The sequence below is a fragment of the Gekko japonicus genome, unplaced genomic scaffold, assembly GCF_001447785.1.
Source record: "Gekko japonicus isolate JY-2015 unplaced genomic scaffold, Gekko_japonicus_V1.1 scaffold892, whole genome shotgun sequence".
Taxonomy (NCBI): Eukaryota; Metazoa; Chordata; class Lepidosauria; order Squamata; family Gekkonidae; genus Gekko; species Gekko japonicus.
The window spans coordinates 241336-255922 of NW_015174869.1; the positions used below are offsets into that span (position 1 = coordinate 241336).

Sequence of the window (14587 nt, forward strand, 5' to 3'; positions counted from 1 at the left end):
ATTTATCTACTTGCAATTTCTTGCTTTCGAACTGCTAGGTTGGCAGGAGCTGGAACTAGAGACGGGAGCTCACTCTGTCATGCGGCACCCGGGTCTCGAACTGCTGAACTACCGACCTTCCACAGCCTGCAGTTCAGCATCTTAACCACTTGAGCCACTGCTCAATCCTACAAACACACAAAAAATAGCCATTTTCCTGCACCGTTGGCTCTTTTGCATTATAGAATCGTAGAGTTGGAAGGGACCTCCTGGGTCATCTAGTCCAACCCCCTGCACTATGCAGGAAATTCACAAATACCTCCCCCTCCACACCCCTAGTGACCGCTGTTCCACACCCAGAAGATAATAAAAATAATCTAAGATCTCCAGCTAAACTGGCCTGGAGAACAATAGCTTCCTGACACCAAAGTGGCGATCGTGTAAGAAAGGACCATGAGAACTAAGCACTGATGCAACCCTTCCTGCCCTCCCTTCTCGTGATCAGCCTAAGTTCATAGAATCAGCACGGCTGTCAGATGGCCATCTAGCCTCTGCTTGGAAACCTCCCAAGATGGAGAGCCCACCACCTCCCGAGGAAGCCTGTTCCACTGAGGAACCGCAAAAACGGTCAGGAAGTTCTTCCTAATGTTTAGCCGAAAACTCTTCTGATTTAATTTCAACCCCTTGGTTCTGGTCCGACCTTTTGGGGCAACAGGAAAGAACTCCGCACCATCCTCTATAGGACAGGTTCTTGAAGACGGTTATCGTACCACCTCTCAGTCGTCTCCTCTCCAGGCTAAACATACCCAGCTCCTTCAGCCTTTCCTCATAGTACTTGGTCTCCAGACCCCTCATCGTCTCCGTTGCCCTCCTCTGGACATGTTCCAGCTTGTCTAGATCCTTCTTAAATGGTGGTGCCCAGACACAATACTCTAGGTGAGGTCTAACCAGAGCATAGTATTTAACCTGGTCACGTGGAACGGCAGCTCAATATGGTGCAGCCTTGTTTTTGACCGACAGGAATCTTGTGTAGAGATCCAGTGTGGATACAGGAGTTGAAGCGCTGGAGCAAGACCGTGGGGAGTCGGGTTCAAATCTCCACTCAGCCTGGAAGCTTGTCGGGCTGACCTTATTCCAGGCATACTTGTTCCCCATTAAACCTACGCCGTAAGCAGGGCTCTTTTTGTAGCAGGAAGTCCTTTGCATATCAGGCGACACACCCCTAAGGTAGCCAGTCCTCCAAGAGCTTACAGTAGCCCCTGTGAGAAGAGCTCTGTAAGCTCTTGGAGGATTGGCTACCTTAGGGGTGTGTCGCCTAATATGGAAAGGAGTTCTGCTACAAAAAGAGCCCTGGAAGGTTGTTGAAAGGATAAAAGGAGAAAGGAGAAGAGCCACATATACTGAGCTCCTTCGAACAAGGACGTGACAAAAATCTAACACAAATTTAACCAACCTTTCTAGCCATGGAGTTCACCAGGCATTATTCCATGTACTTCCGAGTATATGTTTGCTATCATAAGACCTAAAGATTTGGGGCTGTCTCCTTTTAAAATGAAAGACAAGATTCTCGGGAAGGTGAATTTACAGCTCTTGCCTGTTCTTAATTACTAGCGATAAGGAGTCCAAGTGATAAGAAACCCGAAATGTGAAACATCACAGTAATTGGTCTTATGTATATTAGGAATGAAAAAGAGGCTGTGTATTATCCAACACTGGAGCTGGGCAGTTTTGGTGTTCCCCTTTTGAGAAAGGAAGGCGATACGGCAACTTGAAGCCGGCGGGGCCGTGAAGTGGATACACAAGCGGCGAGGCGAGGATTTTGTGAAGAGGGATTATAAACATCTATATTTGGATTTGTGGATATTTGGATATATTTTTATTTTTTCTATTTCTATATTTATTTATTTTCTATTTATATTTTCCCCATATTTGGATATTTTCTATATTTGGATATATTTTCACTGTTTGAGGAATTTGACTCGGACTATTTATGAAGGTGGATTAAGAAGACTATTTCTGTATTTGGACCGTGTATTTTTAGGTTTCTGACTACTATATTGTATTTTTGAAAAACTACATAGGTTTTTATTATACTTATTGAATGCTGAGTATATTTTTTGTTATTTACGCATGGTTTGATCTTTTGTATCTTTTGTATTACTTATTCTTAATTGCTGGCTCCTTCATTTTCCTGTCCTGAACTACGGAAAACACAAACGACCATTCACCTCCAGGAAATCCCATGGAGAGAGCCGAAAACCAAGCCTCCGGGGAATCATGATCCCTCTGTGCCTCTACAATTCTTAAAACCAGGACATTTGAAACTGGAGCACTTTCCTAACAAGGAAAAGTGAAAGGTTCTCTGGGACTTTTCACTTTAGAAAACGGATGCCTAAGGGGGGACATGACAGAGGTTTCTAAAATTATGCACGGAGTGGAGAGACTATGGACAGAGAGAGCTCTTTTCTCCTTCTCCACAAATACCAGAATTTAAGGGCAGTCAGACAGGCAGCAGACGCCAGACAGACAAAAAGACAGACTTCCACACACAGCATGGAATTAAACTTGTGGGACTCATTGCAACAAGATACAATGATGACTGCTCTCCTAGGGGGCTTTTCATAATGCATGGGAAAGAGCAGGTAGAGAAAGAGGTACTTTTCTCCCTTTCTCACAATACAAGAACTCGTGGGCACTCCATGAAATTGCTGAGCGGTCGGGTTAGAACAGATAAAAGGAAGTACTTCTTCACCCAAAGAGTGATTAACACTTGGAATTCACTGCCACAGGAAGTGGTGGCGGCTACAAGCATGGACGGCTTCAAAAGGGAATTAGATAAGCATATGGAGCAGAGGTCCATCAGTGGCTATTAGCCACAAGGTATAGATAGGGACTCTGGGGCAAGTGATGCTCTGTCATCTTGGTGCTTGGGGGGGTCAACAGTGGGATGGCTTCTAATGTCCTGGCCCCACTGGTGGACCTCCTGATGGCACTGGTATTTCTGGCCACTGTGTGATACAGAGTGTTGGACTGGATGGGCCTTTGGCCTGATCCAACATTGGCATCTCTTATGTTCTTATGTTCTTATGTCCATCTAGTCCAGCATCCTGTCTTACACAGTGGCCAACCAGTTCCTCTGGAGGGCCAACAACAGGGCACAGAGGCCAAGGCCTTCATAAGAACATCAGAAGAGCCCTGCTGGATCAGACCAGCGGTCCATCTAGTCCAGCATCCTGTCTCACACAGTGGCGAACCAGTTCCTCTGGAGGGCCAATGACCGGGCATAAAGGCCAAGACCTTATGCTGACGTTGCCTCTTGGCTCTAGGATTCAGAGGTTTATTGCCTCTGAATGTGGAAGTTCCACTCGGTCACCACAGCTAGTAGCTATCGATAGACTTATCCTCCATGAATCTATCTAATCCCTTTCTGAAGCTGCTTATTCCTGTGGCCATCACTACGTCCTCTGGCAACAAATTCCACATTTTAATCACTCTCTGTGTAAAGAAGTACAAGGCGAATTCCCAGAGGAAAGGTCAATTCATGGCCGTTTGGCCATGAGGAATGAATGAAACCTGCATGTTCGGACACAGTATACCTGTGAAATGCCAGTTTCTGGGAAGCAGCAGCAAGACGGGGGCTTTGTGCCCCTGGCTGTGAGCCTCTGGGGGTATCCACTGTGGGAAACAGGATACTGGACTAGACGGACCTTTGGTCCAGTCCAGCAGGGCCCTCCTTACGATCACTTACAAGGAGCAGACGAACGTGCCGGCCGGGTTCCGGCGCCGGATGCCTTCATATTCTTCGTAGATGCCCCGTTTCTGCTTCTGGGTCACGTGCTCCAGCAGTTCCTGGACGGTCAGGGCCTTGGGCCCGGGCACGTGCACGGAGCCGTTGTCGCGAGGGGCGGCCAGCGGCACCAGGATCAGCTCGTCCAGAGGGTCCGGGTGACCGTTCTGCTGCGGAAGGAACCTGCAGTTCAAGCTGAGGGGGTCTAGCTTGAGGGACCCGCCCAGGTACTCAGGGAGACATTCTTGAGGGAGGTGTTGCTTCAGTTCTGACATCTTCACCATCTGGACCTGAGGACGGACCGCAGAGAGAGAGAGAGACAGAGAGAGAAAGACAGAGAGAAATATCAAACAAAGGAAACCAGGACTTGCACAAAGAGACTTGGCGGAATGGGAGTATTATCATTATCATATGGCATTGTGTGTAGCATAGCCAGGAGATCCTAAGATTGTCTGGCAGCGAGACGTTACACTTCTTTTAGTGTTGTTGTTGTTATTTATTAGATGTATTTATCGCCCTATCCCAGCATATGTATTTATCTCAGTGATGTATTTATCGCCCTATCCCAGCTTACGCCGGGCTCTCGGCGATGTAGAAGATATAATGTCATAAAATATACGGAACATTAAAAATGCAATCTATAACTTAATAAAAATTTCAATACAGGGGGAAAAAAAATCCAAGATGGCCATTTCCCTGTAATATTATTCAGGGGTCATTTCATAGAAAAAGCGCTGCAGGAGCTCATTAGCATACCTAATAAGCTATTAGCATAATAGCTCATTGGCATATGCCACACACACACACCGACATCACTGGAAGTGATGTCAGAAGGGGAAGCAAAAGAGGGGGAGGCATCTTCAAAAGCCTCCCCTTCCCTTCCCCAGCACTTTAAACCCCTTCTCTCTTCATACCCCCCCCCAGCCCGCCTTTCAAGTTTGAAGTTTAAACCCCTATCTTCAAAAGCCTCCCCTTCCCCAGCCGCAATGGCGGCACGATCTCTCCATTCTATTCTATGGGGCCATAGAATACAATGGAGAAATTGTGCCACAGACTGCAGGAGTTTGGGGGCGGGCAGCTGGGGGCGGGGCTTGCCACCACCGGGGCTGCCGGAGTAGCGCTCCGGTGCGCTCCGGCCCCAAACGACCCCTGATATTATTTGTACCAATCCTGGGCTACCAGCCCTTTTTTCGGGGGTGGGGGGGCTCAAAGGAAGGAAAAAAGGGGGGAAGGGTGTCAGCCAACGCTCCCTCTAAGCTGTGGAGTCTTGTGAGCAAAAATTCGACTTTGTGAACTACTGGCATTCAAGTCGTGAGGGAGTGATTTGGCTACTGCATAGATCAGTTTGCTCTGGAGCCATCCTTCCTGAGCTAAGGGGAAAATGTGTGAGCCGGAGGCCAAAAAAATGCGAGCTAGCTCACACTAACTGAGCTTACAGGGAACAATGGTGCCAGCCAATAAGGGAACTGTCACTGCCGTCAACCAAAAGCCTGGTGGAACATCTCTGCCTTACAGGCCCTGCAGAATTGCGTAAGATCCCGCAGGGCCCTGATGTCATTTGGCAGAGTGTTCCACCACTAGGTGGTGAGCTAGACTTGTTTTTAAGGCAAGAGACGTTTCAGAGGTAGTTTGTCATTGCTTGCCTCTGCGTCAGGACCCTGGTATTCCTTGGTGGTCGCCCTTCCAAATACTAGCCAAGGCCGACCCTGCTTAGCTTCTGAGATCTGACGGGATCAGGCTAGCTTGGGATGGGAAATGAATTTGAACACAGGATCGTTGGGGTCAAGGTAATACAGGGAAGGTGTTGGGAATCTTGGAAACGAAAGTGGCAGGTTGAGTCATGGGAAATGGAAGTGTTGGCTAAACTGACAGGGTGCAAGTCCAGTGGAAGACCAAGTCAGGTTCAAGGTGTTGGTATTGACCTTTAAGGCCTTGAGCGGTCAGCTCACTCCATCATGCGGCACCCGGGTCTCGAACTGCTGAACTACTGACCTTCCACAGCCTGCAGTTCAGCATCTTAACCACTTGAGCCACCGCAGCTCCTAACTTCTGGGTAATTCAAACCAAGTATATTTTCTGGATACGGGGCTCTTGCCTGCCACGAACCCAACGAACCTGCCTAACACCAAGGTCTTTTCATACACACTAACGCGCCTTCAATCCACTTTCAATGCCCTTTGCAACTGGATTTTACTGTGTGAGTGGAGCTGCTCAAGTGGTTAAGACGCTGAACTGCAGGCTGTGGAAGGTCGGTAGTTCAGCAGTTCAAGACCCGAGTGTGCCGCATGACGGAGTGAGCTCCTGTCTCTAGTTCCAGCTCCTGCCAACCCAGCAGTTCGAAAGCAAGAAAGCAAGAAATTGCAAGTAGAATTAAACTGGCTTGTAGAATTTTAATGTTTTATAGGTTTTTAATCTCTAGTTCCAGCTCCTGCCAACCTAGCAGTTCGAAAGCAAGAAATTGCAAGTAGATGGGAAGGTAACAGCATTTGGTGGGAAGGTAACAGCATTCTGTGCACCTTGGTGTTTAGTCATGCCAGCCACATGACCACGGAAACGTCTCCGGACAGTGCTGGCTCTTTGGCTTTGAAACGGAGATGAGCACTGCAACCCTAGAGTCGGACTCGACTGGCTTTTGTCACTGCTTTTTACTTATGAATGCTGTGGCAACACAACACAATCAAAGAAGGACATTTTTGGACCACAAATTTATAATCACTGGGCTAGTGATTGCACTTTAAAGGCCTTATGTGCATATTTACCTTGTGCCTGGTGATTTTACTTTTGAACAATCTGCTTTATGGTCCTGATTGAATTTATACTTTGTATATATTATTGATTGTGCTTATGTAAATATAATTATCTCGCCACTTATGTATGACCTCTGAAGAAGGCCTATTTGGCCGAAACGCGTAAGGTCAACTTTGTTGAGATATTGTTATATATTATATTTTATATACATTGGTTGCAAATGGGCCTCTATATATGTTTTAAAATTTGTTATTATTAATAAATACATGTACCTCTTTTTATTTTTTATGGAAAGGTTTTAATATTGGCCCTCCTTTTCACTAACCTTTGTTTGGTTTTGGAGTTTATTGTTAGGTTCAGGTTTTTTTCCCCCTTGGTTTCTGCTTTTTTGAACAAGGGAACCTTTACCCTTTACCTTTACTGTGTGAAATGGCAAAATCCACTTGCAAACAGTCGAGGATGTGGGCTGAAATTGCATTATTCAGCATGTGTGAAAGCGCCCTAAATCAGACCCTTGATCCATCAAAGTCAGTACTGTCTACTCAGACCGGCAGGGTCTCAGGCAGAGATCTTTCACATCTCCTATTACCTGGCCCTTTTAGCTAGAGATGCCGGGCATGAAACCTGGGACCTTCTGCATGCCAATCAGAAGCTCTTCCACGGTGTCATAGCCCTTCACCACCCACTCAGAGGATTCTGGGGAGTGTGTGAAAGAACGCACTCGATTCATACAGGATTTTGCCTCTGGCTGGGAACATCGACGTGAAGCATTCCAGCGGAACAGAGAGAACGTTTGCCCCTGCTTTCAACTGAGCAAAGGAGCAAACGCAGGCCTGTATCCCGGAGGGAGGACAAGAAGACCCCACAAAGCCAAACGCCTTCCACTCACCCGTTCTCGGAGCTTTTCTTTCAGCAGCAAGCTGATGATGGAATAAGGGACTCGGAACCACATCGGGGCGCCGACAATAAAGACCTTTTTGAGACGAGCTGGGAAGGCTCCCTGGGGGACAGGCACGGAGGGAGGGTTTGGAAAAGGGAAAAAAGAAGAAGAAAAACACACCGAAGGTGAGAAACAGGTGTCGATATGGTTGCAGTGGTGGGACAGAATATATTCCACGTTGGTAACCAGAACTGTACTGGTGATGAATTCACTTGATTTTCCCCCTGCATTCCTTGCCCCCATTTGTCTCCAACTCAACATAAATTCAGACTGTTGGCTCCTCAAAGTAGCACAGGGTTGCCAATTCTGGGATGGGAAGTTGCTGGAGATTTGGGAGGGGGAGGGGGTGGAGCTGTGGGGAGCATGGGATTTGGGGAGAGAACAGAGCACAAACTGAGAGCCAGCTTGGTGTAGTGGTTAGGAGTGTGGACTATAATCTGGGAGAACCGAGTTTGATTCCCCACTCCTCCACTCGTAGCTGCTGGTGTGACCTTGGGTCAGTCACAAGTTATTTCAGAGTTGTTCTCTCAGGAGCAGTTCTCAAGAGAGCTCTCTCAGCCCCACCAACCTCAGAGGGTGTCTGTTGTGGGGAGGGGAAGGAGATTGTAAACCACTCTGAGACTCCTTCGGGTAGTGAAGGGTTGGGTATAAATCCAATCTCCTCTTCCTCCTCCTCCACAGTTGGGTATAATTCCATAGAGCCCACCCTTCAAATCAGCCATATTCTCCAGGACATTCTGGGAAATCTCCAGGCCCCACCTGGAGGCTGGCAACCACAAGACCCTACTGATTTTTAAACTCTTTTTGAAGAACTACTGCAAGATGGAACAGATACCCCCAACAAAGACTGTTGGCGAAACACGTAGGGAGTTTTTGGAAATTTAATTGCGTAATTAAGTACATATATTCTACCTGATTTTGCACCATCGGCCTTGGCCCTGCTTTTATCAGCCATAAGGCAGAGACACAACACGTTTAGCATGCTGATTTGAAAACATCTGTGGCATTTGTGAATTTAAAAGTAATTATAATAAGCTAGGAGTCTGCAAGGCAGCTTGGGCCCAATAACAAACACGGCTCTCTCATGCACAAGGTTTATAGAAGTATACACGGAACGCAGAAAATGAATACAGGGGGTTTTCTCTCCCTCTCCCATAAGGCAGAGGGCAGCCAATAAAATTGTTGGGAAATAGAGTCAGGAGACACAAAAGGAAGTACTTTACTCAACGAGCAACGAAACTGGGGAGTTCACTACCAGTGGATGTAGGGATGGCCCCAAGCATATGTGGTAGACAGATTCATGGAGCAGAGGTCTATTCTCTAAAACCTTAAGAACATCAGAAGAGCCCTGCTGGATCAGACCAGTGAAGGTCCATCTAGTCCAGCATCCAGTCTCACACAGGGGCCAGCCAGTTCCTCTAGAGGTCCAACACCAGGGCCAAGAGGCCAAGGCCTTCATAAGACATCAGAAGAGCCCTGCTGGATCAGACCACTGGTCCATCGTCCAGCTTCCTGCCTCACACAGTGGCCAGCCAGTTCCTCTAGAGGTCCAACACCAGGGCCAAGAAGCCAAGGCCTTCATAAGACATCAGAAGAGCCCTGCTGGATCAGATCACTGGTCCATCTAGTAAAGCATCCTGCCTCACACAGGGGCCAACCAGTTCCTCTAGAGGTCCAACACCAGGGCCAAGAGGCCAAGGCCTTCATAAGACATCAGAAGAGCCCTGCTGGATCAGACCAGTGGTCCCTCTAGTCCAGCATCCTGTCTCACACAGTGGCCAAACAGTTCCTCTGGAGGGCCAACAACAGGACATAGAGGCCGAGGCCTTCTCCTGAGGTTGCCTCCTGGCTCTGGGATTCAGAGGATCAGTGCCTCTGAATGTGAGGTTCCCCTCAGTCACCATGGCTAGTAGCCATTGATCCATGAATCTATCCAATCCCCCTGTTGAAGCTATTTATTCCTATATCCCTTGGCAGTGAATACCACATTTTCATCACTCTCTGTGTCAAGTTGTATTCCCTTTTCTCCATCCAAAACTACCTGCCCATCAGCTTCGCCAGATGCCGTCGAGTTAGTATTTTTGGGAGAGGGAGAAAAACCTACCCTTTGCCAACTCTTTCCACGCTACGTATAATTTTATAAACCTCTCTCATGTCCTTCCTTAGTCATCTCTTTTCTAGACAGAAAAGTCCCAGACTCTTCAGTCTTTCTTCTCCTGTGGCCAACAGGGGGAGACCAGAGACTACGGCAACGCAGGAAAACGTGATTATTGTCCATTCCAAAGGAGCAAAGAATGTACTCGGAAGCTAGAAGGCTGGGCTGGGAAATGATTCTGCTGCCCTTTGCACACGAGTGAGTCCATCAGGAGAAATTACAGTGAACACGCCTAAGCTCAGGAGAAATTTGCTGCCGGTGGGTTTTGACCACCTTCTAAGACGCGTGGAATGGCAAAGGGCCCACGAGCCAGCCCTATTTCAAGGAGACTTTGGAAATCAAATCCTGCCTTTGCTCAGCACGGCTGGTGCTGAAGTCACAATGTGGGAGAGTTGCTGAACTTGAGATTGATCTTGTCTTTCTCTGTGTTCAGGTTTAACAGCCTGTAAGCCATACGCCAAGACAGAACTTTTTGAAGAATTAAAAGTAACAGCAATTTTGGTTGATTTAGGCCCCGGTCACATGGGCCAGATAACAGGGGAGGGGAGGCGTGGCTCTTTGCGCCAGTGTAATTAGTCCCGCCAGAACGCGATCAGATGCGACAGCGGCACACCGCGGTTTCGTCCGTCAGCACGTGCGCGTCAAGGAGGACAGCCGGGGGAAAGCGCGATCACACGGAACGATTCCGTCGGCAGCCGTGGCAAACCATTTGCTAGTACATTTGTTGAGATAGTTTTTAACTGCACAGCTTCGGCGGGTTGGCCACGGGTGCACTACGCTTGCCAGATGTTGTGGTGTGATCGCGCCCTGAAAATCCCCCCAGTGTGGCTCTCCCGCAGCAAATTTGGCGTGTGAATGGGGCCTTAATTTTTCTGCTGCTCGGATGGTGTCCTCTGTCCTTCCTGGGCTTGAAGTTGTGTTAAGGGGTGATTTTTAGTGCCAGGGCTGACTTGAGAATTATCTCATGTTTACCAATATATTCTAAATACAGATCCAGTTGGCCAGCCGTGTTGGTCTGAAGCAGTACAACAAATTTAGGGTCCAAGGGCACCTTTAAGACCAACCAAGGTTTATTCAAGGTGTGAGCTTTTATATGCATGGACACTTTATTTGATAACCTTTGTATAAGGTTGGTCTTAAAGGTGCCTAACTGGACTCTAAATATATTTTAAATGTGTTTTATATGATTGTTCAATTTTTACTATTTATGCTGATAAACACACGTGGAGCTGTCTTGTACTGAATCAGACCCTCGGTCCATCAAGGACAGTATTGCCTACTCAGGCTGGCAGCGACTCTCCAGGGTCTCAGGCAGAGGTCTTTCACATCCCCTCCTGCCTGGTCCTTTTAACTGGAGATGCTGGGGATTGAACCTGGGACTTCCTGCGTGCCAAGCAGATGCTCTACCACTGAGCCACGTGTGAAACTGTCTTGTACTGAATCAGACCTCAGTCCATCAAGGTCAGTCTTGTATACTCAGACTGGCAGCAGCTCTCCGGGGTCTCAGGCAGAGGTCTTTCACATCCCCTCCTGCCTGGTCCTTTTAACTGGAGATGCTGGGGATTGAACCTGGGACTTCCTGCGTGCCAAGCAGATGCTCTACCACTGAGCCACGTGTGAAACTGTCTTGTACTGAATCAGACCTCAGTCCATCAAGGTCAGTCTTGTATACTCAGACTGGCAGCAGCTCTCCGGGGTCTCAGGCAGAGGTCTTTCACATCCCCTCCTGCCTGGTCCTTTTAACTGGAGATGCTGGGGATTGAACCTGGGACTTCCTGCGTGCCAAGCAGATGCTCTACCACTGAGCCACGTGTGAAACTGTCTTGTACTGAATCAGACCTCAGTCCATCAAGGTCAGTCTTTTATACTCAGGCTGGCAGCAGCTCTCCGGGGTCTCAGGCAGAGGTCTTTCACATTACCTAATGCCTGGTCCTTTTAACTAGAGACACATTAATTAATTAAGTTAATTATCATATGGCATTGTGTGTGGAATAGCCAGGAGATCCCGGAAGGGATTGTTTGGCTGCTGAAAGCTGTAGCTCACTTTTGGCACCACTAGGTGGTGAGGTATGCTTATATTTTGGCGGAAGGTCCTGCGACTTGCCTAAGGTCACCCAGCTGGCTTCAAATGGGGAAGTGGGGAATCGAACCCAGTTCTCCAGATTAGAGTTCGCCGCTCTTAACCACTACACCAAACTGGCTGACTGGAGATCCTAGAGACTGAACCCAGTACCTTCTGCTTGCAAGGAAGACTTTCTGCCACTCCGCCAGAGTCTCAGGCTAAGGTTTTTCATATCACCAACTAACCTGGTCCTTCCAACTGGAGATGCTGGGGATTGAACCTGGGACCTCCTGCATGCCAAGCAGAGTCTCTACCACTGTGCTACAGAATGCGAGCTTTAACATGTCATGCCATTCATTAAAAAGAATTATTATGGTGGACCAACACAAAAGCCAGCGTGAGGATCTTCCACTGCCCTTCCCCAATCACACACCGTCATCGATTTTGGGATGGAACTGTAGGGTTGCCAACTTTGGGTGGAGAAACTCCTGGGGATTTTGGGACAGAGCCCACAGTGGGCGGAGTCTGAGTAGGAAGCAGATTTCTGCTTGTCTGGAGATCAGTTGTAATGCTGGGAGAACCCCAGGACTCACCTGGAGGTTGGCAACTCTAGGTGACAGACTGGGGCCCTGCACACACTGGATTGAGGGTGGGGAGGGAACCAAGGCTGTAGCCCAATGGCACTCCCTCTGTGGGTCACGGAGAGCCGTCTTTTCAGTTACCACCAACCAAAACAGCCACACTGACTTCCACCGAGGCCTGTAGCCAGGATGTTGTGACTTCTGGGGCAATCAATCAATCAGTTTATTACAGTCAAAGACCCATCAAACAGCATACAGAATCAAAAACAGTCTCGAGATTGTCGTAAGGCATTACAGAGAAAAAACATCTCAAGGAGTATTAAGGGGCAATTTTTCCTTTGCTGCTGGTGCGTGCCTTTTTTTAAAAAAAAGTTCTAAAATATCTTTTCAACGGATTTCCAAGGGAAGATCTGGGTGGGTGGGGGCTGCCACTTTCAGAAAGGGGGCAGAGCCCCGAACAGCCCCACCGTAACTATGGGCCATCCCTGGACCGCTCACCCATTCCTCCAGCCACAGCTGTTTCAAAGTAGGAACCGGCTGCCAGCCACGGTACCCCCACCGAGCAAGGAGATGACCCGCTTTCCTGAAACATAGGGTGAGTCAGGGCTATTTTTGGGCAGGAACGCACAGGAACGGAGTTCCGGCTGGCTCCCGAGTTGGCCACGTCCAGCAGGAACTCATTAGCATAATAGGCCACACCCAACAGCAGAAACTCATTCGGATTGGCTACATTAGGGGTGTGTGGCCTAACATGCAAAGAAGTTCCCGCTACAAAAAAAGCCCTGAGTTTTGACAACAAAGTAAACAGAATAAGAAGCAAAAGGTGGGTGTGGCTGAATAAGCACACTTCTGGTAACATGGGGGTGTGGCCTAACAGGCTAATGAGCTGTGCTGTCAGGGGTGTGGCCTAATAGGCTAGTACGTTTCTGCTGTTGGGTGTGGCCTATTATGCTAATGAGTTCCTGCTGGGCTTTTTCTACAAAAAGAGCCCTGGTTGAGCACCAATGCTCCCTCTAAGCTATGGAGCCCTGTGAGCACCACTGCTGTAGCATGCTGTAGCAAGAGACCGACATGCTTTCTCTGGCTCTCCCCCATCTGTCCTTATCCCTTCGTTTCCTCCCCCCCTCCCCAGAGGTTGCTGAGAACTGCAGTTCCTAGAACTCCCGAGGGCTGACCGGCAAGGCATTCTTGGAACCACCGTTTCCAGAATGCACAGGGGGAGGGGTGTGCGTGTGGGAGGAAACAGAGAAAATAAAGCTAGCGGGACCGTGCAGCGAGGATTTTCCTCTCCTTCCAGTACCCGTGATCTTCTTCAGCACGGCAGAAACAACACGGAGGGGCGGGAGAGGGAATTCTTCCCTGGGAAACGTTTGCTGTCCGAGCCAGAGAAGAACTCAGCAGCATGGCAGTTCGTCTCCTGAGCCGAGGGAGTATCCATTGTGCTGGCTTCTCTCGATTAATAATAATCATAAGAAGAAGAGCTTGGATTTATACCCTGCCCTTCACTCAGAGCGGCTTACAAACTCCTTTCCCTTCCCCTCCCCACAACAGACAGGTCGGTGGGGCTGAGAGAGCTCTTTCCAAAACTATCCTCGAGAGAACAGCTCGTGTCAGAACTATGGCTCGCCCAAGGTCATCCAGCAGCTGCGAGTGGAGGAATGGGGGAATCAAACCCGGTCCTCCCAGATTAGAGTCCGCGCACTGAATCACTACATGAAACACAAGATCTTGTGACGACTGGGGTGAAAGGGCATGAACCTATTGTCCAGAACACCAGTTGGGTGTAGTAGTTAAAGAGCACTAACTCTAATCTGGGAGGACTGGGTTTGATTCCCTACTCCTCCGCATGCAGCTGCTGGTGGGACCTTGGGTCAGTCACAAGTTCTCTCGGAGCTGTTCTCTCAGGAGCAGTCCTCGGAAGAGTTCTCTCAGCCGGAAGATTTCCCTAAGCCCTGCCTACCTCACAGGGTGTCTGTTGTGGGGAGGGGATGGGATGGAGACCGTAATCCTTTCTGAGACTTCTTTGGGTAGTGAAGGGCGGGGTATAAATCCAATCTCTTCTCTCCTCTTCTAATATTCCTTAATGACCCACTTTGTATAAGCATCCTGTTTGGACTGAAACGCTTATTTTATTATATTACTTTATCTTCTTTATTTACACCCTGCCTTTCTCCGTCATTTTTATCTGCACAACAACCCTGTGAGGTTGGTTAGGCTGCGAGGGCGCGACAGGCCCAAGGTCGCCCAGCAGGTCTCCATGGCTGAGTGGGGATTTGAATCTGGGTCTCCCAGATCCTAGTCTGACATCTTAACCACTACACCACGCTGGCTCTCT

At 48.5% G+C, this 14587-nt stretch overlaps 1 protein-coding gene across 1 annotated transcript in view; it reads right to left on the reverse strand.

Annotated features, from left to right (window-relative positions):
- The window catches only part of PTPN9 (protein tyrosine phosphatase, non-receptor type 9), a 71211-nt gene that overhangs the window by 15857 nt on the left and 40767 nt on the right, over positions 1-14587 (reverse strand). Inside the window, exons 6-7 of the mRNA XM_015424782.1 lie at positions 7404-7514; positions 3728-4056 (exon numbers count right to left, since the gene is read on the reverse strand). Coding sequence (XP_015280268.1) covers positions 3728-4056; positions 7404-7514 — 440 coding nt within the window. The remainder of the gene's footprint in view (positions 1-3727; positions 4057-7403; positions 7515-14587) is intronic.